This window comes from Talpa occidentalis, unplaced genomic scaffold (genome assembly GCF_014898055.3).
Source record: "Talpa occidentalis isolate TD23 unplaced genomic scaffold, MPIMG_talOcc4v2.1 talOcc4.13, whole genome shotgun sequence".
In the NCBI taxonomy this organism is placed as follows: Eukaryota; Metazoa; Chordata; class Mammalia; order Eulipotyphla; family Talpidae; genus Talpa; species Talpa occidentalis.
Window position 1 is genome coordinate 101,634,602 of NW_023601322.1, and position 25,504 is coordinate 101,660,105.

A 25,504-nucleotide genomic window follows, 5' to 3' on the forward strand; every position below is an offset into this window, starting at 1 on the left:
CCTATTTATTCCAATTCTATTTAGACACCAAGACTAACAAAATTCTCAAAGCACATGGTCCCACCACCTGTACACATCCCCTAAGCAACCATTTTGACACAACAACTCAATTCAGCAACCAAATGTTACGACCATCCCTACCAATCAAGATCTCAATTCTTACGAGTCTTAACATAGTAGGGTTACATTATTTACCTATTACTGAAAGATTGAGCCTGACTTTATAAAAAACAAGGATAGCCACATCAATTCCATATACACGATACTACCTATTTCATTTATTAAAGGTTGTCATAAACACAGTAATCAAACTAATGCTCCAGACTGCTGCTCATGGGGAAGGCACCACAGAAGAGACACAATCGACACTGCCTTGCATTAAAGTGCAGGCTCCTGCTACAGAGATGGAGAAATAAAAGGACAAATCTAGTTGTCTAAAAGACAAGTCACTGTACACATTTTATTTACAGTTTTGTACACTGTCTTATATGAATGGGACTGCTTTTCTACTTGAGCCATTTTTTAACCAAAGCAAAATAACCTAAGTAATACAAAGTGTTAAAATACAGCATAAAGATACAAAAACGACATACTAATTCTAATTAGGAATGTAATTATGATGTTACATTTTTTAATAATCCACAATTATGTTTAGGAAATCACACAAACATAGATCACTGATTTGAATGAAATGCATAAATTTGTAGCAAAGCTTGGTAGTTACAAAAAAACAAAAAAATTACCAAAGAATGCACAAAATTAATGTTTATTCCACCTTTGTTTCATATTCCTGGATCCTTCACCAGTTACATTGAGGGAAAAAAAACAAAAAGCAAAACAAATGAAAAATCTGAAATCAGAATCACTAATGTTATCAAGTAGGGAAACAAATAAATTAAAATCTAGCAGCCATCAGCAAGACTACAGCACAGACGATGCTGTAAAAAGAAACAAAGAAAATTGCTAGAAAACTATGCATTATACGCTTTCAAACCAGTAAAATATGCTCCTGCATACAATGGAACATAAACAGAATTATCTTCCTGTAAGGTGTAGAAATGCAAGTTCTTTTTCAATATTGTGGATAGGTAAACGGTGTTTGCAATGGTAATTCTACTATGCTATATGACAGAGTGGGCCTGGAACACATTTATGGATTCTGGGGACCATATGTACTGTAATTCTTTGATTGGGATAGTGGACATTCTAGCCAAAATTAAAAAAAAAAATATGAACACAGAAGTACAAGACAAAGGCGAATGAGACTTCTCTTATATCTTAGCAACATTTAGATGGAAATCAAATTTAAGTGCAGTCCACTCTGCTTTTGAAGAGGCTTTGGTTCAGCTCCCAAATCTCGATTGCTTGACGCAGTCTCCTATGAGAATATTCAGAAGGTCTCTTCTTAAACAACAAACCTATTTTTAGTGGTCGAGCCGCTCTTAGTAGCTGTGTCTGCATGGGACTGATAACCAATCACTATCTTTGGAGGAAGTCCTAACCTTTCCTTGTATACCCTCCTAAAAGGAAAAAAAAAAAAAAGAAAAGAAAAGCTATCAGTTTTTATTAAAAACACAAAAATTCATTATTATTCTTTGTATTAAAAAAATAGCAGACATGAGAATGAAACCAGAACCAGACATCTTTACCCTTTCAGCAAACATGTATTTTCATCATCAGTCTGTTTGTATATCAAGTACTGCGACAATTACCGATAAATCAATGGTAACCAAAGCAGGACAGTCCCTGAGCTCGAATTTCTAACATTTCATCATTTACAATCAAATCATCACAAGCAGTGGAGCTGTGGTGGAGCTGTAGTACAGGCAGATAATTTACACAAAGCCAATGACCCAATCACATGCACATGATCGTATTTTAATTCTTTGGCTAAATTGCTACAATTCTATCTTATTATAAGCCCTTATAAATACTTTACATTACTGCAGTTGCATCTGTCATACTATCTATCATAAGACTATACACACACAAATTAAATATTTTGAAGGCAATTTACATTTTCCGACTAAGTTCCTTACATACCACCTCCACTACATAACTCTCAATAGATGAGTCTGTTTTAAGAACAAAATGTGATGTGCACAAAGAAGAGAAATACAAGGGCTGAGACTAACAGGAAGGGCTAATCGCATCTAGGAGAGGGCCGCTAAGTGTGTGAAACATGGCTGGAGGCTGAGGAGCAGACACAGGCTGTGTGATGTGGCTCACGGGAGCCAGTGGAGCGAGAAAGCTACAAGGTAAGACTGCTCAGGTCAGAGACAGCACCACAGGTCAGCCCAGGACTCCAGATCTTTATTCTGAGAAAACAGCAAAATTTCAGAACTAAACCACAAAGTGAAATAAAGGGCTACACATATTCATGGAGATAAATTCCCCAGTATGATGATAACAGGATGATTTTATTTATATTCTACCCTCCAGACATTTCATTATCTTCTCCTGAATAAGGTATCTAAAAGTAATTTTGTAACTAAAATTACACCTCATATCAAACTTAACCTGTAATACAATGTATTTCCTCAACCATACTTTATCATTAAAGCTGCCAGAGAGCTCCAGTTCTGAGCTATGCAACTTGGAAGTGTTTGAAAAAATCTTTCCTTTGGTAACTGACATTAGATGTTCTATAAAGATTTCACTACTTTTAATGTTGACACAAGTACAACATTTTTAGGGAAGAAAGTTCCTATTTCACTCATTTTCAAATAAATATGAAACCCCCAGAATTAACAAGTTTCAGCACTGACAAAAAGATCAGGAATGATGACAAATCAGCAAACAATTCCTCTCTCTTATAGACACTCCCTATGTAGAATGAAACCTAGAAACTTTCCATCCCTTTTAATTCAAAAAAGGAATTTTTGTTCAGAGAATTCAGCTATGAAAATTCACAAAGGGACAACCAACCATACTGTTATCTTTGCCCCATACTTACTTTTAAACAAATTTTAAAGTAGATCTTACTAATTTACATGTAGTAGAAAGAAAATCTTTACTGATAATGACTAAAGGTTAGTTGGCGTAAATGACAGGCAATTTTTGCAAAGAAAAGTATTTACCAAGCAGTTAAAAAAAGCTACACATGGGCTTTAAATATAGACAAAACCAAGACAGCGTCGCTTTACTGTCAGTAAGAATTCTGTGCAGTGCATACACACGTATGCAGAAGACCATCGGGCAATTTTCACTGAATTATTTGGAGCATTATACAATAGCACTACAGTTTGTAAGTAGAAAAATGACCCTCTCGTTTGATAAATGAATAAAATGCTATATGCTAAAATATAAAGTTCGTGAGTCATTACATAATGCATTGCTAGGAAAAAGTGTTTTCACAAAAATGAAAACAGTAACAAGACACTGAACACCAAACAGCAGCAGTCCAACATTATGAAAGAGTTCATTATAACTGAAAATAACGACCAACAAATCCAACTCTATATAAAGCTCCAAGTGAAAAGTGCTGCTGCTACTTACCCAATATCTCATCAAGTAAATAGCAAGACTCACCCTATGTGTGTGACAGCTTCCCGGTTCTCACATTCAGTAGTCCATATCGCTATCTTATCCCCTTTAGTTCTAACGTTAACAACTGCTCCACACACATCATCACTGTAGTCATCAAAAGATTCTCCAATAAGGCACAGCAGCTGGAAAACAATACCAGAACAATCCCCGTTATATTCAGGGAGCTGTAAACAGCTTACTAAACTGCAAACATCTGTCATATATTGGCAATATGTAAAACTAAGTCTTGAAGTCAACATTTGATTTTATAAATGTCTAAATTTTACTTATGTATAGTTCTTTGTCACGACTTTGTAAAAATTCACTTGTTTCTTTAACATGAAGAATATAAAAATTTTTAATTTTTCAGCAAACGGGGAGACTGAAGTCAGGACACATACATAAGGTGAGTGATTTTATTAGACACTCATTTGCTCTACTACCAATTGTGAGCAGAAGACTGCTGACGGAATAACTAAAGTAGCTGTGGCAGACCGTCGCTCTTTTCACGAACACTCCCTAATGATAACCACATGAGTACACGTAACACAAAACTCACCTATTTTAACCACTTTGGCATATAGTTCAGTGGCACTGCCCAACCAAAATCACCATGTATTCCCAAAAGTTTTGTCACCGTGCAAAACTGAAATGACTTTATTTATTTGAAATTACTTTTTAATTGTGTAATTCTAATATGGTATGTACTAATTATCTCTCCCACAAGCAAAATGAAGCTTGAGATTCAGAACCTCTCATTACAGGATAATGGTGATTTTCTCATATTTAGAATTTATATCTTATGAAGCCTTAAAGTTCCCACTCTATTACAACATACAAACTGGATTATATCAAGCTACAGATGCACTGCTTCATTGATGTAAAACGTTGAGTTATATTCAAAGTAAATCTCTGGGGGGGAGGTCTTAAAATTTTTCAACATACAAAATGTGGTTCTCTAATTTTGAAGTTAATGAAATGATGGGACGAGCTTATTGTGTAATGTGATCATCAACTGCCAGTCACCTTATGTGATTGGTGATGTGGCAGGGGTCCCACAGAATTGGTGTGTGAAAATATACAGGATTCACCTGACAAGATGAAATTAATGCCTGGCTGAATTTCTAGAGTGGGCAATTGCATCTTCTCCCTCTTCAAATAATCAATGAAAAGAAACTGTAATGTAAATGAAGTTTCAGTATTCCAAAACTGCTTTGTAATCTGAAAACCTTACTGTCTCTAGCCAAAAGCGATCGAGGTCACTTCGTCTCTGCTGCTTGTTCAATGTGATCAGCCATCGTCCTCCACGCTTGTTCTTCTCATCTTCCCACATGGGCTCAATACCATCCTACAAGGTCACAAAACATTAGACATTATTACGTTAACTTAAACAACAAACCTGCCAAAGTTTTACATTATTCTCCATAAAACTGTTATTGCTGTAGTGGGGGAAAGGCATACAGGACAAAGCCAAAGCGAAGAACTGCAGAATCAGAGAATTTACGAATCCTGACTTAGGCACAGATTAGCGATCAAACCTTGGATTTCATTTAATTCAGAGGTTCTTAAACTTTCTGAGTAACAGACACTTTTGAGATGCTACATACATTTCTATACCTAGAAAATATATGCAAAAATCATGAAATTTGATAAAGTTCACGAATGCTCCTACACACTACCTCCTGACAATCGTTTATAATTATCTCAAGGATCCCTCTGCTCCAGGTTAAGAATTCCTGACAAACTCTGGAGTCTATAGAGAAAGGGATTCCAATAGATAAAGAAGGGGTTGGATTGGATAATCAATCACAGTATGTTTTCATAAAACAAGACTCTCATTAACTGCTATGGTTTACACTAAGCCGGCAGGGCTAATTTAATTATTCTCCACGAGTCTCCCAAGTTTGTGACAAGATTTCTTAACAAATACCCAAGTGGTTCAGTCCCATAATTTATGAAATCAGCAATTAAGCATACCTTAAAAAGTGAGTAGTCACAGCCAGGCATTAAATTACTAGACAACTGGATATGGTTGTACAGACTAGGTTTAAAAAAAAAAAAAAGGTGATTATAAACACAGAACGTGTAATGCAGAGCTCAGGTGCTTACATATATTCAGAGACTATGTACAAAAATAAATGCAGATAAAAAGTTCATGTTTATGTGTTTTTCTATGGAGTCAACTTCTGAAATGGACCAAAGAGATCTCAAGAGTGGTCAGCTCAAAAATCAACATGTCATGATTTTCAAGAAAACACTTTCAATTATTTTATCTAATAAAAACATATATTTTGATGTCTCAGCTAACTAAATGCATACGTGTGTGTATATATAAGCAACAAAATAGAGGTATGAGCATAAGTAGATGCAAGAATTTGAGGCTAATGAGCAGTTTTAAACATAGAAAAAAAAAAATCAAGAGAAAACAAGACAAACTTTCTGACCATTAAGACACATTCCTTGACCAAACTCAAGGTTATTAGCCTTGAAGGTATCCAAGATTAGAACAGATCAGTATTTCTCGAACAACACAGATTGTTGTTACTGGTCAGTCATAATATTTTGGAGAGTTGGGAAAAAAATAATGCAGCAGTTCCAAGCCCTACTCTGAGATTTTAATCCCTTAAATATGGGGTAGAATCGTGGACTCTATAATTCTAAACTATTTCCAAATTATCAATGTAAGAGAGTAACATCTGGGATGACTTAGGCTCTTGACCGAAGATTATTTATCTCCTGAAGTCTCTTAAAGAAAATGGGTATAAAGCTGGCAGGAGGGTGAGAAGGCCTCGCCTGCCTCCACCATTAGGAGGAGAGGTCATTACCTTAGCTACATGCCCACAGACCACACATGCTGGTATTACCCTGAGTCAAGTTCTTTTGATGCTAGTTTAACCCAATCTGGGAATATTTCAAGCAGAGTTTCGAGAAAGAGTCTGGCATCGTTTGGCTGTCACACTGGACAACACGCGACACTGCAGTGAGACAGCGCAAACCCAGCAAGGCTGTGGCACCATCCCTGACAGCCCCACTAGGCAACAAAAAAGACTCAGCTACCAGGAGGAGTGACCACAGAATCCGCACCAGTGCCACTCCAAATTCATGGTCAGTGTGAAAATGACCTTCTTCGGTGGCATTCAAGGTAGAAAACACCACCGTTTCTCGCTATCCTTTCCTTTCTTCTTCATGGTACCCTGAGGTCGCTGAACAGTTAAGCTTACAGTGAAAATCTGTTACAGCACATTTCAGTGAAATCCTAACACTACAGAGAGATTGGATAAAACTGAAAGGACTCAATGACCATTAAATTTGACAGAAAATAAGTGAGAAATTAAGCAGTGACTTAGGTACTTGTAGAAAGCTGAATTTCTTCCCTGTGCATTCTGAAGTCAAACTCCCCCAAGCAACGGCAATGCTCACACATAACTCAAGTGGGAGCCACGCCTGACCAGAAGCCCAGTCAGAAACACAGTGACGGAAACTGGTAAAAGGCAGACTAGACAAATGCAAATCTGATTCAGTGGGCGAAATGGTTCCATTTGCTTGCTCATCCTCCTCCACAGGAGACCAGAAACTTTTTATATTTTAGAAGACTCTTCAGTAAAAACAACTGGAGAAGAAAACCACAGAATTTTGACAAAAAGGAAAACAGAAACCTAAGTGTAGTCAGACACCCAAACTACTGGTGTCTTATAAGTAGTTCCACTACTTTAAAAAAAAAAGTTAATGCTTTTAATAAAGCTGCTGACTCACAATTTACAGTTTAATCTATGTTTTGCTTTTTCACATGATTCAAAGCACACTAAATGCCTCCTATGGGAAAGCACTGTAAATACACAAAGGAATACTGCTGCTACCCTACAGAAAGCGTCCATGTGTAAACTTGTCTGAACCCACTCAGAGGCTAAGAGTATAACCTAAGGACAGGGCTACCGATTCGCTACATGTATATATATGATCCAGAAATATACTGGACGTACAAATTAAAATATTTAGATAATTGCTAGGCAATTTGCAGCTCGTTAAAAATGTTTTTAACAAGTTTTGTTTTTCATATTCTTAAATAGTTCTTCCCTGTCATTTTAGACTAACTTTGGTTTTCGAGACGATTCCCAAACTTCTTGAAAAAAGATTTGACAATTTAAAATTTTGTCATGAAGTCATACAAAAGGCCTATGATCCCCAAATCCAAACATTTTGCTAAATCTCAAAAATATTTCCACTATTCTGGAGTTAACCACAAAGTATAATGTAACCAATGAACTGCTGTAACAGACACTGTCACTCTTTGGCGGACCCTGAATCTTACACAGCCGCGGAGACCTCAGACCCCGGCAACAGAGCCCCAAAGGCTGTGCTCTGAGGGATCTGCACAAATGGGGGCCTGACAGAGGCCTGGAGCAGCCCCATACCAGGCAGCAGAGTAAAGGGGACCAGCTGCACAAGTTGTCAGAAAGTCCAAGGGCAATAAAGGCTCCTCAAGCAGGAAACATTCCGGCTAAAGGATAGCAAGAGTAAAGCTTTCTGAATCTGAAGAGAAATAACCACCAATTCAAAGAGCTGTGTGGTCACAGGTCTGCTGCAGAGGAAATGTCCACCTCTCCCCCCACTGCATGAGCGACTGACAGTGAGAAACGACACATAAAACAAACACCCTGAAGTGGTTACTTACGCCCAGAAGTCTTCAACAGTATCAAACTTAGAGATCAGCCGAAGGTTTGCTTGCCAAGTTTTGCTTTTATCATTCTTAAAAAACCACAGTGCCCATCTAAAAATAAAAAGTCATTGTCAAAACACTTACATCCATGATGACAGCCGCATCCCTCACAGTAGTCACAGGGGGAAAGCAACCTAAGTGCCCACGCCAGAGGTTTGAGCAGACAGCTGTGGCCCAAACGCATAATGGAAGCCTGAAAGGGAAGGAAACGCTGGCACTGCCACAATGGGGACACACCTTGAAAAGCAAGTTACGTGAACAGCCCAGTTAAAAAAGAGAAAAACGGTGGGATTCCACTTACAAGAGGTACTACCTAGGGTAGTTCAACCCCTAGAGAGGACAGGAGCGCGGGGGTGGCCAGAGCTGGGGAGAAGGGGCTGGGGGAAACCAGTGTTGAACTCGTTTCGCTCTGTGAGGAGGGTCTGGAGCGCCGCACACACGCTTGGTGCCGACACCACCGAAATGAGACTTCGCAACTGATCCCGATGATGAGCTTGAGCGCTCTTTGTAGATTACAGTGAAAAGGAAAACGCAAACGGCAGTTGTCTTTACAGTGGCACGTGAGTACTTATCTCTAGTTCTTTCATGTAAGAAGTATGCCTTTTGTGCCTACTACATAAAAGGCTTGTGTGAACAGAGACCACGGGGCACACCCTCAGACACAGCTGGCTGGACGCTGCGTAGATGGTCCAGTGGTCACTGAGCAGCAGCAGCAGCACTTAACCAGAAAAAAATGTGGGGAACAGGAACACTGAATTTTTAGAGGAACAAAAATAAATTAGTCAAGAAGGGAAAGAGGGGATGAGGGCTGGTGGAGAGGACTACTGAATAGGATTCAGTTTGCTCAGACACACAATGAAAAAATAGCAAATAAAGGACTGCACCGCATACATGCACTGAAATAACACATGCTGCACGTCTGCATATGTTTCTGTTAAAAGGGGCTTTATTCTAAGACCTTGAAGATGCTAACATTAAAATTACAATTTATTAAATATTAGCCCAAGTCTTTTCTTTAGAATTCTCTGAAACACTAAACCATAGTTTACATAAAGGGAAATCTGAGTTTCTATTGATAAAAAACGTCTGAAAATAGTTTCCAAATGGCCATACATGAATAATGCTTACTAATGTCTTTCTTTTTTAATTTGGTAATGTCATTTAGACATAAACGTGAGATGCATTTCAACACCTCAATAATTTGCACTTCCAACCACTATCAAGGGAAAAAAAGCAAAAGTAGAAGGAAAACTATTACATAGACACAGACAGCATGTGCGCACATACACAGTAAAGGCCCATAACCTGGACTGTTAGAAATCAATTCAGCCATTAAACTGAAGGAGGCAAAAATTGTTTACACAGAATGTCCAGAATTTGGAAACCTAGAAACACATAACGTGCCTACAAACAAGGGGTCCCCTAACTCAGAGGCTCCCAAAGTGTGCTCCGCAGGCCAGGGAAGCTGTCAGGAGCTCTCTCTCCTGGAAAGGCTGAGGTGTCCTCCGTGCTGACAGGCAGGAAAGACACACGTCGCCGGGGACACTGGCTGGAGCCTCCGCAGGCCCCGAGGGCCGCACTGGCTGGACGAGCAGTGGCCGGGCCTTTACCATACCAGCTTCATGAAGCCCCATCTGTGTGCACGTGGTGTGCACACACCCCACAACAAACACGTCTCCTACAGGCCCAGTACAATGCTGAGGGAACTATGAGGTGGACTGTTTACTTTTTACATGAAACATCTCTTTTACCTGAAAATGTGGGTGATAACCCATGATTATTTTTTGAAAAATGAACAGAATGAACTTTTATAATTTTTCAGGATTCATAAAAAATTTGTAAAAGCCTGCAAATGCCACCGTGAGCTGACAACTTGATCCCAGAGACCCTTCTGATGAGCTGAGCAGTGACACTGCTTCGACAGTGGATAACAAGAAGTGTCCTATCTGGGAGACCTGCATAACTCATTCAAACAGTATTTGAAGGCCGCGCTTCTGCCACCTGTGACTATGCAGATGCCTCTCTTTTCTCTTTTTCTTTTCCTAATAAAACTGTCCTTTAGAAATAAAAAATTTGGCAACTGCCCTCCTGCCTGTCTCCATGCAGGTGTCGCTTCTCACAAATCCGGCCCTTCCACAGGCGGCTCTTTCTGCCACTGTGTCTGTGCAGGCCTCCTTTGCTTTCCTTGCTTTTTAAAAAAATAATACACCTGCCCTTCTAGAAATAAAATTATCATAAATTTTTTTATAAGATTTATTTATTTATACAAGCACTGGATACAGTCAGAAGCGCGGGAGGGTGAGAGAATTCACCAGAGCCAGAGCAGGGAGCAGAACAGGCAGACTGATGAAATACACTGCTGAGGGGAGCAGCGGGCGCAGAAGAGGTCTGCGCACCATCTGGGACCCTTGCCGGGGGCCGGGGATTGAACCGGTGCTGCAGAGGCTGCAGGCAGCTCCACAGCCCAGTGCTCAACTGCTGTGCCACCAGGGAGGCCCTAATTTTTTTTTTTTTTAAAGAAAAGTAACAGTTTATTTGAAATGACCAGTGGGGCTGCAAAGTCATGGCTGGGTAAAAGATCCACTCCAAATGCAAGAGCACCCAAGAGATTTTAACACACCAGAGAAGGAGAAGTTCTTGGGTGGTTTCAGATTTCACGTGGCAACTAATCAACTAATCTAATCTATAAGCAACCTATTCTCATCAGAGGGGAATATCCATAGTTATTCTAAAAGGCGATTAAAATTCTCCATCCCTTTCCAACCACACACCTATGTGAGGCTGTATTTTCTCTTATACTATGCCTGATACAACCCATCTCCACAAACTGATTGTGAAGTAAATATGAAAACCCAGCTCACTCCCATTAAGTTCGGCACTCAGATTTACAAAAATGCTCCTCTTTCCACTATCTACGTTTATTGGATATTTTTCATAAAATAACTTCACATGTAATAGATTTTTAAATGATTATGTAATTTTACATATCAGGTTTAATTTCTTATAATCCATGACAACCAAAAATCTGCACAATCAGGGCCTCCCTGGTGTCACAGGGATTAAGTGTCAGCGCTAGGAAGCTATTGCCAGCCACAGCAGTATGAGTTTGATCCTGGCCAGGGAGCTGACCCACAGGGCACAGCAGGCCTCCCCATGTCTCCCCACTGCTCCCCTCAGCAGTGGATTTGAGTGGATCCACCTGTTCTGCACCCCACCCTGTCTTTGGGGAATCCTCTCACCCTCCCTCTCTGGCCTACACCCCAGTTCTTATAGGCATAAATAAAAATAAATCTTAAAAAAAAAATCTATACAATCAAAGCTCTGTGGAGACTAAACGGGCCATAAGACCAGAAAGTTTGAGAACTGCCGATGTAAAATAAAATATAACACACCGTCGCGAGAGACTGCCTGCAGCTACTAAATAGGATACCCGTGCAGGTGATGTTTCCTTCAGACTGGCATGAAACCCAGAAGTCATGGAGGACCACATGTAAATAAAATCTCTACAAACTATACAATCCCACAGACAAGGTTAAAGACAAACGCTTTGGACAAACGCTTTTTTCAACCCCATCCTCCTCTCGGGGGGGTTTGCATCCCTCATATACGAGGCTTGGAAATAAACTTGAATAAGCCAAAGGGAAAAAAGTGAATAGGCTGTTAACAGATAAAACAAAAATGATCAATGTGAAACTGCTTAGAGATTTCCATAAAAGAATGCACATTTAAAACATTAAGACATTGTTTTCATAAATCACACTGGGACTACGCCAAGCAGCAATAATTAAAAAGACTGATGTGATACTGCTTGACAGGGATGTAGAAACCAGAACTCAAAGCTGTGAAGGCATCTATGATAATAACGGAGGATAATTGAGCAGTGTAAATATAGTCACAAGAATTAGCATATACTTAAGGATGTACACTGTCTGCAAATGGGAAAATCTATATATGCATTAATGTAAGCCTGATAAAATACGGACTATATATTCATTCAATACAAGGCAATAATTTGAAATGAGACAAAATCTGCAGAAACAAAAAGCCAACAGTATGGCCACCCGTTATTTAAAAGTGTACATCTATGCACAGGCAAAGACTGCAAGGCAAATTTAACACAGAACACGCTAGAGAGTAAAGATCTGAAGTAAAGTAAAAGATTCTTCATACACTTGTCTCCTGATGATTTACTCGTTCTTATAGTAACTACAGGTTTTCAGAGAACCTGAACGACTCAGACTCCACTTCAGGGTTTCCTCAGTGTGCCGACTGGCGAGTTAGCAGGCTGCGGGCGCCCTGCGTCCTTCTCCCCAACACCAGCAACCCCGAGAGGCGAGTCCGCCACACTAGAGGGCATTACGGAGACAGCTTTTAAAAAAGACCAGAGGGTTTTGGTTCTGTTAGGTTGGACTGTGTGAAACTGCCACTAACCAACTGTTCAACCATCTTCGGGACAGTGCTCTCCTGAGCAAGAATTCCGTCCTTCCGGGATCACGTGAACCTTGGCACTGGCTGCCTCCATCACTAGTTGCCACTTCCCTGTTTACAGAACTCATTTGGTCCTCACAAGGATATACTAACCCACGGTCTTCTACACCAAACACGCACGCACTATTTCGGTAGGCCGACTGTGTCTGTCATGTGGTCATAAAGGGAAAAAAGACTTTAGACAAGTGAAACAAAATTATAGATAATCTCACAGGATCTCTGAATACAGTGAGTGGAACTGAAACATGGAGTTATCCTCAGAAGTTAATTCCAACTTATTCTCCCCAAATGTGTAGAATGTTTCCAAGGGACCATGTTCTTCCCATCATCGGCTCAATGAATGATCATTACACAGCCATGTGACATCGCATGTGTGATTTTACTACATTAACCAGAAAAATCAAGTGAAAACAGACATCCTGCGAAAGGGCAGACTGGAGTTGGGGAAAAACGGGGGAGCGCCCTACCAGTCAACTTGCACCGCACCGTGACGACAGAACCACCCTCCAACGCTCCTCTTCCTCTCCCAAACCACCCCACATGCAGACCCCACTGGGGCTCCACGTACAAACTTCTCCTCCACAGCCCGACTGCAAGGTGCCCGTTCTTCCTTACACACCTGCACTTTCTATTCACGCGTGGAACTACTCCCTCCATCTTCCATCAACTACTAGACTTTCTGCTAGACCTTCTCCTATATTAGATGAATTTTTGATATCATTCAATCCAACGGTGATTCTGAGACTTTACTGTTCAACCCAATGATAGTCAACCTTTTAGAGGCACAAATACTGCTGACCATCTTGCCTTTGAAACAAACCTTTTGGTTTCCATCACTGTCCTACTTTATTTGGTGTTAAGTGTCTATACCCTTTCAGACCTTCTCGCTAGAAGAAATCCCCTATATCCTGGTGTCCTAAGTCTCTGCTGTCAGGCAAGTTTATGCCTTAAGAGAATTCACTCTATCAGCTTCACCTAGCCCCGATTACCAATGACTGATGCATGTCAAACCCATCTCTCGCCCAGTTCTCCCTTCTAAGCTCAAGATTCAAGCATAGAGGTGCGTGCTAGACATGGGTCATCTAAATGAAGATGGAATCCTCCCCCTAATATAACCCAGCACTGGTCGCACCTGCCCTTTCCCGAAGCCTGTAACAGTCACCATTTACCTACATGTCCGAAAGCTTACCTGTTCTGTAAAGGATGTTTTATATAGTGTTCTGGATTAGCAACCTCCTGATTAGATTCTGTTTTTTCTTCTTCTGTAGGTGGGGGATTAGGAGTAGGGGTGGTTTCCTATTGGAAAATAAGAAAATATTTAAAGTTTACATATCTATGGCAACAATACTATAAAACTGAACACTCAATGTTTTTAAAGAGAATTATTGCAGAAGTGTATCATAAACCACAGACCAAGCATTAAAAAAAAAAGCATCAGTGGGCCTCCCCCGGTGGCGCAGCGGTTGAGCGCTGGTCTGCTAAGCTGTCCACAGCCTCTGTAGCGCCAGTTCGATCCCTGGCCACCGGCAAGGGTCCCACATGGTGAGAAGACCTCTTCTCCCGCCCGCCGCTCCCCTCAGCAGGTGTAGCAATGTAAGAATGGAGACAGAGAAAAGCCAAGCAAGAGTATGACAAATCTAACAACTGGCTGCCAAGAATCTGAGGTAGCTTTTTACACTCTAAAAAGACCACCATGTGGATCAGGCACGGACTGACCTCATGAGACAACCCTAGGATCATAAAGCCCAAATATAGCGTGAGCATCTCGCTAGCTCCGAGTCTTCGCTGCTTGCATTCCCACACCCAGGGGTGCTTTTCCATAGTTATGAACACTCAGGATCTCTCATCAACCCTCACCCAAACACACAGCTCTCTCTTCTACAAATAAAAATGAGCATTCCCCAAGACACCCAACTTCTGTGCAACACTTCGACAAAAACTACTCCTAAGAACTTTGTTTTCCAAGTTAGGACATCATCCAACCCTTACTTTGAAAATAAGCAAAAATCAACAGTTCCCCAAGCAATAAAAAAGGCTTGCGGCAGTAACAAAGTGTGGTCTATGACGCCTGATGGTTATGGGCTACAATCAGGGTACGCACAGAAATGCAAAGTAAAGACTTAGATAACTTTATAGAAACCTGAGAGTATTCTTACATCTGTTGAAACTAGTAATATAAAATTCAAACTTACGTATACTTTCATCTTTGTCTTATTTTTATCATTTTACAAAGCCATGAGGTTGGAAGTTATTTAAACTGAAACAGACCAGTTTTCTATCAGCACATGAGACACACCAGTCTGGAGCCCGTCTGAAGCCTGCTCCCGAGGCTGGGATCCGAGCTCTGCCATTCAGTGCTGAATCAGGACAGGGTCAATGCCCACCCCCCGCCCCAGATGGACAGCACTGTGTGGGTGACCTGTCTCCAGAACATCCTTATACGACCCTTCCTCACTTCACTACTTCTTAGTTGAAGATTATTGTAGCCTTAATAGAGATGCCGTAAGGACAGCTGCAATGATCTGTACCAGTCATCCAACATCTCAGTAAGCCACAAGCACTACATACATTAAAGAAAGATATGAAATAATCTGGCTGGTGGTGCAGGGGTTAAATTCTCAGCGCTATCAAGCTGTCACCAGCCACTGTGGCCTGAGTTCGATCCCTGGCCAGGGAGGCGACCCACAAAGCACAGCAGACCTCTCCTGTCTCGCCTGCTGCTCCCTTCAGCAGTGCCTCTCAGTGGATCTGCCTGTTCTGCTCTAAACTGTGGTGAGTCCTCTCACCTCCCCACACCCCTGGTCTGCATCCCAGTTCTTGCATGCATAGATAAATAAACCTTAACAAAAAAATAAAATTAAGTGACTTGGAAGAAACAAGCAGGCAGGGAAAAGAAAATGCCTTTAAAAATACCTACCTATATATGTCCTCAAGAAAAAAAGTTAAGATTTTGCATGCATGCAATAATTATAGGAAGCTATAAGTGAACGAGAAATAGCGAAAACATCTAGAAATTAAACATCCCAGAAAATAAAGCAAAGAAAAGAACATAGAAAATGAGAGGAAAATTTAAAATTTTTTTAAGAGTCAACACAGGAGATCAAATATCTGAATAACTGTTTCAAAAAGAAGAGCGAAGAGGGCCTCCCCAGTGGCGCAGCGGTTGAACGCTGGGTTGTGAAGCTGCCCGCTGCCTCTGCAGCGCCGGTTCGATCCCCGGCTGCTCCCCGGCCACCGGAGGAGGGTCCCACATGGCGCGCAGACCTCTCCTGCCGCCCGCTGCTCCCCTCAGCAGTGTCCTTCGGTCCTTCTGCCTGCTCTGCTCCCCGCTCTGGCTCTAGTGAATTCTCTCACCCTCCCGCGCTTCTGACTGTACCCAGTGCATGTATAAACAAACAAAACAAACAAATAAATAAATAAAAACATGCCTCTATTAAAAAAAAAAAAAAAAAGAAGAGCGAAGAAAATGAGAAGTGATGGACAGGAGAACTGTTATCCAGAAAGTCTAACAGGGGTATGTGTGAAGCCCACTGTGTACCCGCAGAGCGGGTGGAAACACCCACGCGAGAGCCATGTCTCTGAAAGGGCCACGGGAGGCAAACCGGGCACAGTGAAGAGAACCAATCTCCAGAGCGACTCCTGACTGGAGAGGCCACAGGAGGACTTCAAAAATCTAGTAATGGGCCTCCCCAGTGGCGCAGCGGTTGAGCGCTGGGTTGCTAGGCTGCCCGCAGCCTCTGCAGCGCCGGTTCGATCGCCGGCTGCTCCCCGGCCACTGGAGGAGGATCCCACATGGCGCGCAGACCTCTCCTGCCGCCCGCTGCTCCCTCAGCAGTGTACTTCGTCAGTCTGCCTGCTCTGCTCCCCGCTCTGGCGAATTCTCTCACCCTCCCGCGCTTCTGACTGTACCCAGTGCTTGTATAAATAAATAAATCTTAAAAAATAAAAAAACAAATCTTTAAAAAAGAGAAAGCACTGACTGCCAAGGTGCATCTGGCCCAGACCGACCTACAGGCAACTTGGTAACTCAGTGCAACCATGTACTAATTGTAGCTGCTTTCCTCACCCTTGGGCCCTACGCCCTGAAGAACTAAGAATTTCAAACCACAGGACTCGGCTCTGACCACTCTGTGCAAGGACAGAGCAGGACCTTCCACAGCCCCTACCGGGCTCTGCAGAGACCGACGAGCACGGGCCGGGACGCCTGAGACCCCGAGACCGCGCCCGCGCAGGGCTCTAGCGGGGCCTCCCTGGACGGCCACCGGCCAGCACTGGAACCCAGGCTCCGTCCAGCTTTTCTTCTCTTAGCAAGTGTCACGTGACAATAGCAAGGCCGTCCTTTCCCTACCTACCATCTCAGTTTTGACGTTAGAGCTAAAATCCACGTCGGAGAAACACACTTTGCAGATGACACTACAAGCAGTCAGATGGAAACAACCTGGGAGGGAACGAGGGCCCCAAGTGCGGACGGCGGGTGGACGCGGGGCCTGTGATGGGAAGCGCGGAGAAGGGGCGCCGATGCTGCTCCGGGGACAGGTACCAAGGACTCAGTCACCACCGTAAGGTTCACGCACCTAAGTCTACATTTTTTTCTGTGTACCTGATACGTGTGGTTTTTAAACATTTCACAAATGCGAAGAACTCTAAAAGAAAAACTGTCGTCTAAACACCCAGCCATAGACACAGAAGTGTTGTATTTGGTCAGTAGGTCTTAAATTTCCATTGGTTGCCAACATCATCTACCTTACAGATACACACTTCAGGGATGGGAAACAGACTAAACTCCAGTGGTTGGAAACAGCCTAAATGTAAATCAAACAGGGGCCTCCCCAGTGGCACAGCGGGTTGAGCGCAGCGCTGTGAAGCTGTCCGCAGCCTCTGCAATGCCAGTTCCATTCCCGGCCAGCCAGGGAGATTCCCATACGGCGGGCAGACCTCTCCTGTCTCACCCGCTGCTCCCTCAGCAGCGTCTTCCGTCCGTCTGCCTGTTCTGCTCCCTGCTCTGTCTCTGGTGAATCCTCTCACCCTCCTGCACCTCCGGCCTGTACCCCAGCTCTTGTATAAATAAATATATTTAAAAAAAAGGAAAAAAAAAAACAAGAAATAATCATGCTAAAAACCAAAACATGCAATATACACTATCAGAAAACAGTGAAATCTTTGTGTTTATGCAATGCTCTGAAAAACATACTAAATGAAAAAACATGCCAGAATGGTGATATTACTGGCTACCATTTACCTTGTGAAAAGCAAATACATCACATTTGCGTGCAAAGATGTAAATCTCTATGGAAAGATATGAAATGACAATGCCGGTTGCCTGTAAAACTGATTCACCCCATGGAAGCAGCTTAAAAAGCCCTCACCGTATACTCGTTTTTTTTTTTTTTTTAAAGATTTTATTTATTTATACAAGCATTGGGCACAGTCAGAAGCGCGGGAGGGTAAGAGGATTCACCAGAGCCAGAGCGGGGAGCAGAGCAGGCAGAAGGACCGAAGGACACTGCTGAGGGGAGCAGCGGGCGGCAGGAGAGGTCTGTGCACCATGTGGGACCCTCACCGGGGGCCAGGGATCGAACCAGTTCTGCAGAGGCTGCCAGCAGCTTCACAGCCCAGCGCGCTCAACCGCTGCGCCACCAGGGAGGCCCATCTCACCGTCTACTCTTTACACCTAATCTGAGTTGTGAATACTGTAAAGTGCTGCCGAACCACACATACATTTTTAAAGAGCCAAAAATGGGGGAAAATGCCAAAGTCCATTTTAATTTCCTGCCAAACTAAATATCTTTGGAAGTATAAAAGAGATACTTCTTTTCCTAAAATAAAATTAAACAATTTATCCAACCAGTTTATATCATTGTAGCTTACATAGTTGAATCAATTGCATTGTAGCCACTAGAATATGCTGAGAGCTACACTAGCTAAGCTAAAGTGGAAGCCTTGAGTTACATATGGAGTTAAGTTTCAAGCAATCAAAATTAATTTCAATAAATTAAAATTAGATAAAGTTTAACAGCCCTTTCCTTGGTTGGCCTAATCACATTTCAAGTGCGTAACAGTTGTTGAGTTGCTAGCGGCTATTATAAAAGTCAGCATAATATGGAACATTTCCATTATCACAGAAAGTTCTTAGGTAACCCATTTATAATTTTTTTAAAAGATTTATTTATTTATGCATACAAGAGCTGGAGTGCAGGCCAGAGGTGGAGGGGATAAGAGGACTACCCAGAGATAGTGGGGAGCAGATCCACTGAAATACACTGCTGAGGGGAGCAGGGGGCAAGTCAGGAGAGGTCTGCTGTGCCACGTGGTAGCTCCCTGGCTGGGGATTGAACTCGCGCTGCACGGCTAGGGTCACCCTGCTGAGACTTAACCCCTTCTGCCACCAGGGAGGCCCAGGCAACCCATTTCGGAAAAATCTTCAAAAACTGCTTAACAGTTGATGCTGTGGAGGGGACCTAGGTGGCTGCAGTAGAACACAACTTGCCCCGTGTCGGGCAGCATCCTTAATGCTTCACATCAACTCACTTAACACATAGCAGGCACTTCAATACAACTGGTTTCCTCTGACTTTTTTTTTTTTAAAGATTTTTTTATTTATACAAGAACCAGGGTACAGGCCAGAGGCGCGGGAGGGTGAGAAAATTCACCAGAGACACAGCGGGGAGCAGAACAAGCAGACTGACCGAAATAGGCTGCTGAGGGGAGCAGCGGGTGAGACAGGAGAGGTCTGCCGCGCCATGTGGGTTGCACCATGGCCAGCGGGGATTGAATGGTCACTGCAGAGGCTGCAGACAGCTTCACAGCGCTGTGCTCAACTTCCTGCGCCACCAGGGAGGCCCATCCTCTGCATCTTATTTTATTTAACACATCTGAAAACACTATTCTGAGGGGCATCCCAGGTAACCTGAGGGATAGTCTCAGGCAGTCATTACCGTGAGCTGAGTGTGATTCTGGCCAGGAAGCTGACCCACATGGCGCAGCAGACCTCTCCTGTCTCCCCACTGCTCCCCTCAGCAGGGTACTTCAGTGGATCCGCCTGTTTCTGCTCCCCACTCTGTCTCTGATGAATCCTCTCACCCCCCCCATACCTCTGGCCTGCACCCCAGCTCTTGTATGCATAAATAAATGCCTCAGTTTATATGTGAAGTTATCAGACTTTTGACTACACAGGCTGTTTGTTGCCCTAAGACCATGTAAATCCCCAGAAGAATGTTATAGCAACACCAGTATTAGTTCACATAAATATTAAAATCTTTTTTGAATATTAAAACCTTATTGTCGCTATAATCAGCAGCGTACAGAAAGACTACAACTAATTCCCATACAACACTTTGTAGTAACAAGTTTAAAATACACAACTTAAAATATGCGACTGTAAATTTTATACCTATAAAGTCACCGTAGATATGGCTTATTACTAAATTCTCCAATTTAACTTTTAACAGTAGCAAAATATTGTAACTGAAACTTTTTCAACAACTGTTTACCTGAATTACAATACCTACAGATTGAGAGGAAACTCCATATTGCCCTCCCCCTTTTTTTAAATTTACTGTAATATTTCCAACACCAAAATATTTTAACTGGCACATCATGTGAACTGACATGGCACAGTAAAATCAAATGAGAAAGAAGAAGAGATGTAACCATATACCTTCTTCAGGATCTAGCCACAAGCTTCTGGGCCACTCACTAAAATATGACCATATATACTCAGTCTTCATATTCAGAAACCAAGGTGTGTTTCTGTGATTGGTTAGCCAACAGAACAGAGCAACAAAGCCTAAAATGAAATGTCCACACATGTTCTTTTACAGCTACAGAAAAATATCGGGTAAGTTCACCGAGTTAATCTTCCCCAGTCACACAGGAAGTCAGTGTCATGGTTAAGAACACTTAACAGAGAACTTGACTGCTTCAATTCAACTCCACCCCAGCCCGTATTAGCTGTGTGATCTTGGGCAAGTCAGCCCCAGTTACTTAAGCTCTTGGTGCCTTGGTTTCCTCATCTGTGAAATGACAATCATATCTAACACAGAGTGGCTGAAGGATCAAACACAGCATATACAGAGTTTGGTACTATCTGGGGTACTGGGGCTCCACGGGGGTCTTGGGACATATTGCCCCCAGGAATAAGGAGGAATGACTATATGTGAATTTACTAGGAAAGGGTACACACACACACACCCCCACTGCATGCAACATATTCACCAATATTAACTTTTTCTAGTTTCTCCTAATTGACAAATTGTCATCTCTGAACACCGTAGCTGAAAATCAAAATCACTGTATATTTTCTTGTTCCTATTTTTCAGCTAGACTTTCAGAGTCACAAAGATCTTATTTTTTCTTTCACCACCCAAGCTCATACCCCCTCCGATGGGGTAAGATATTAACATTAGGCTGTAATCCATGCTTAGTTCTAGTTCTCAGAAAGTCTCTATGACAAAGACACAGCAACTCACAGGGAACCAAAAGAGCACGGAAATTTCCAAGAGCAGCAGGGAAAGAAAAGTAGAAATTATTATCGCTAGACCTACTACTTCACAGGTTCCTTGTTATATTCAGGACTCCTGGTACCCCCCAGTACATTCTTTGCCTTATATAAATTAAGTGAAATATTTTATTTAAAAAATTCTTGCCTAGAATTTTCTGCCCAAGTTGGATAAAGTTCACATATTTCATACTTTATTCTGAAACTTTGGTATGTAAACTATGTTTCCAACTTGAAGTTCTGTAAGTCAAATAGTAATGTTAATAATGTATTAAAGAATGTAAAAGATAATGAAGTAATGTATAAACACCAGAACTGAATTTATTTGCGTTATGAATGAACCCTGACATAATGGCTTCTTTCATTCAAGAAAAACAGGCAAATTAATGTGCAAGGTTTCTACAGTCAACAAAAAACACAACAACCTATACACCTATATATTTAGGCCTAATTTTCTGTCAATAAATTTTTTTAAATATTCATTTATTTATGCATACAGGAGCTGGGGTACAGGCCAGAGGTGTGGGGGGTGAGAGGATTCACCAAAGACAGAGTGGTGAACAGAACAGGCAGAATGACTGTAATACACTGCTGAGGGGAGCAGAGGGCCAGACAGGAGAGGTCTGCTGCGCCATGTGGGTAGCTCCCTGGCTGGCTGGGTATGGGGATCGAATGCGTGCTGCAGAGGCTGCGGACAGTTTCGCAGACTGCATCTTAACCCTTGCGCCACCAAGGAGGCCCACTGTCAATAAATTAAACTTTACAATAAAAAGCAATACAAAGCATGTTTCTAAGGGTTAAAAAAAAGAGAAACATTCACTAACTGACAGATTCCATTTACGAAATTAAGTTTAAAAACTTCAAGAGGGGGCCTCCCTGGTGGCACAGGGGCTAAAGTCTCTAAAGTCTCAGCGCTATCAAGCTATCCACAGCCACTGCAGCCGGAGTTCAATCCCAGAGAGGGAGCTGACCCACATGGCGTAGCAAACATCTTCTGTCTCACCCGCTGCTCCCCTCAGCAGTGTGTTTCAGTGGATCCACCTGTTCTGCTCTGTCTGGTAAGTCCTCTCACATATACACACCCCCCCACACCTCTGGCCTAGACTCCAGTTCTTGTATGCATAAATAAAATGTTAAAAAAAAAAAACTTCAAGGGCTACAATATAAAAACAAAGACAACTATATACCATCAGTTTAATTTAAAAAAAAAAAATCAATCTCCTAGCTTGAGAAAAATTATTAGTCAAAGCAAAACAAACAGCCCAGTAATAAAGAATGCAGAATGAAGATGAAGCTACAGAGACATCACCTACAGGCGTCGGGATGGCCTGGGGAAATTGCCTCACCATCTCCATGAAGTAATAATGGCTAATTTTGACCTAGTCACAGAGTCTAATTTCTGACCCAGCCACAATTTAAACTGTGACTAATAGGAGCGACAACAGACTAATAAGAGAGCACAGTTTATCCCAATGTTCAACACTTTGCCATATTACCTATTTGTAAAGAGACAAAATGTTTCCATTAATTTACCCTATTAAATACTTGCTCAGAGCAACAAGTACTTAAGATACACCAAGTAAGCCACATCTTAAATGTAATTCGGCTCATCTACATACACAAGAAAAATCACACAACTGAAACTGACTGCATTTTATATAATTTCCACAGATTTAAAAATGGCCCAAGTGCCTATGAAAGGTGGGACCAGCAGGAAAACACCAAGGCTTTCTAAGTCTTATGACTAGGTGGAATAGAAAATCAATCAGTAAACTGGCGAGGTAGGTGAGACTGCAATGAGTATGATTTTTGTAGGCCTCAGCAGGGATACCTCAATCAGAACAAATATTAATCAGCTGCTAAAAAAAATCCTTGATAAAAAAGATTTCTAAATGACAAAGCTATGGACAATAAAGCATTAAAAATACCAGAAGCCTTCATTTTCACTAAAAATAAGCATTTTTGTGCTATTACACATACATACATCCTCAAACTATTACAGTTTGAAGCTGGCTTTCCACTTTCACACACTTGATGCTTTTACGCTCACAACTCCCCAACTTACATGTGCATTCACTTCACCCAGGGACCTGCACTGGAGCAAACACTATAGTGTATCACTGGGAATCATGCTCCTTAAGAGTTTACACTGAACAAGGTATAGAACCATATCTTATATAACTGAAGAACGCCTGGCACAACAATCTAAACCCTATCAAGGGCTATAACTATTTACTGACTCAAAACAGTCCAACACTTTGTCCTTCGGTGCTGTGCTGTTGAAACAAACCACACAGGTTTGCAAAATCCAAAGACCCTAAACGTTACTGAAACTTCACAGAACACACTACCATTACTGGTCAGAGGTTTTACTCTCGGCCTTACTGCCAACTCTAATGAGTTTTGGTGACGCTGTGGTGGGCTGTGCGGTGGGTAGTTGAGCACGTTCAGTGAAAGGTGGGCGTAAGACCCCACTCGCACTGCAAGGGCTTTAAGCTAAAATTTTACGTATTTATGTGGCACTAATGTTGTGAAATCACTTCACTGGAGCAGCAACTTAAGGAGACAGTTTCGCAGTCAACCTCATTTCTAAGAACAAATGAAAACTGTTACCAATGAAATGAACAAGTAACCACACTGCCTTAAACAACGTAAGGATAGCTTACATCAACGTAACAAAATATAAGCCTTTTGTATTTCAACACGCCTTCGCCAGACTAGTTTCTGATACTACGGTTTGGAAAGTCAATAGCTAAACCTGTACCGAGATCATAAACTACCAGTAAGACACAAAAACATCTGGCGACCATACTCCACAACTGGTTCCTCGGTTTTCTAGCTGTTAATATACGCCATTTCGTCCCCAACGACATCACCTGGATGTGACAGTCCTAAAAAAGAGCAAGATGGTTACAGGATGTTCCGAAATCCTGGCCCAGCAAAGCCAGTGAGAAGCAGACACCCTCTCCCGCGAGCAGCAGCTACCAGCTCTCTGCCCTGGGCCCAGCTTTCTTCCCAAGTCTGAAATGTCGCCTGAGCTCACGAGAGAGCCCGCGGTGCGGACACCTGGAGGAGACGCACTCGGAGACGGTCGGGCCAGTTGCTGCCGCGCCTGGACCAGGCTGACTCTGAGTCTTCCCGACGCCGGCCCGGCGCAGCGTGCGCGAAGCAGAATGAATGGGCCGCGCGGGCCGGTCCCGCCGGGTCCACGAGCCTCGCTCCTCCCCTTCCCCCGGGATGGCCGCCCCGGCGCGGGGGGCGCGACAACGTGCTCCGCTCGCCGCCATCCGCGCGCGCCGCGCGGCGACCTGCAGCCGCCAGCCCGCGGGCCCCGGCGCCGGCGCGCGCTCCCCCCCGCCCGCGAGGCCGCCCCGCGCCGCGCCCGCCCAGCCCGGCCCACGCCCGGCGCGCGGAGGGCCCGAGGGCCGCGCCGCCCCGCGCTCCGCCGCCCCCCGCCCCGCGCCCGCCGCCGGGGAGGACGGGCCGAGCGGCGGCCGGGCCCCCACCCCACCGCGCCGCGGGAGCCGCCCTCGGCCCGCCCGGCCGGCGCCCGCCCGCGCGCCCGGCCCGGCCCGCAGCCCCCTCCCCCCGCGGACCCCGAGCGCGCCCCACGCCGCCGCCCGGCCCGGCGCCCCCGCCGCCCGCGGGAGGCCGGGCCCGGAGGGGGCCGGCCGGGGGCGGCGTGCGCGCCGGAGCGCCGTGCCGCGGGGTCCCCCGGTCCAGAGGGGGCCGGGGCGCGGGCGCCGAGGGGGGTGGGGGCCGAAGGCCGTGCTCACCGGTTCCACGGTCGCCATCTTAGATCGATCTGCCCGCACAACCGCTCCTGAGGGGGCGAGGGGGAAGGCGAGGCTCGAACCCGATTGGCCGCCGCCGTCCACGTGACGGCCGTGTCCGTTTGGCCCGGGGCGCCTGCGCGAGACTGCGGCTGCGTGGGCGCCCGGGGGCTTCTGGGAAGTGGAGTCTCTCTTTTTTAAGGGCAAAGGCGTTTGAAAGGAGGCCGGTCACGTGGCCCCGGGTGCGCGGGGCGGCGGGCGGCGGGCGCGGGCGCGGGCGGCCTCGGAGCGCCGGGCGGTGTGGCCCGCGCCCCGCATGGCGCCGCTCAGCACGCGCGGGGCCCCATCACCCCGCGCCCGGCCGGCCGCCGGCGCGCAGCATCCCCGGCCCGGCCGCCGCCGCCGCTCCCGCTCCCCGCGCGCGGGCCTAGCTGGCGGCCATGCCACGCGCCGGCGGCCTGGCTGGGCGAGCGGGCGGGGCGGGCGGGGGTCGCGCCTGCG

The 25,504-nt window shown here is 44.0% G+C and overlaps 1 protein-coding gene across 1 annotated transcript; it reads right to left on the bottom strand.

The window, feature by feature from the left end:
- Window positions 1-751: 751 nt before the first annotated feature.
- Window positions 752-25,190, bottom strand: EIF4E (eukaryotic translation initiation factor 4E). Its single transcript, XM_037509650.2, has 7 exons — window positions 25,007-25,190; window positions 13,923-14,029; window positions 8,201-8,296; window positions 5,506-5,569; window positions 4,763-4,876; window positions 3,532-3,671; window positions 752-1,520 (listed from the first exon to the last, which is right to left on the bottom strand). Exons 1-7 carry the CDS (start codon window positions 25,022-25,024, stop codon window positions 1,406-1,408), a joined length of 654 nt encoding a protein of 217 aa, XP_037365547.1. The 5' UTR covers window positions 25,025-25,190; the 3' UTR covers window positions 752-1,405.
- Window positions 25,191-25,504: the final 314 nt, after the last annotated feature.

Excerpts from the sequence above, each read along its gene's own strand:
- EIF4E (XM_037509650.2), bottom strand. Across the intron at positions 5,570-8,200 it reads ACTGTTGAAGACTTCTGGGC|TCTGTACAACCATATCCAGT; the intron begins GTAAGTAACCAC and ends TTTTAAACCTAG. Across the intron at positions 1,521-3,531 it reads GAAGCTGTCACACACATAGG|GAGGGTATACAAGGAAAGGT; the intron begins GTGAGTCTTGCT and ends TTTTCCTTTTAG.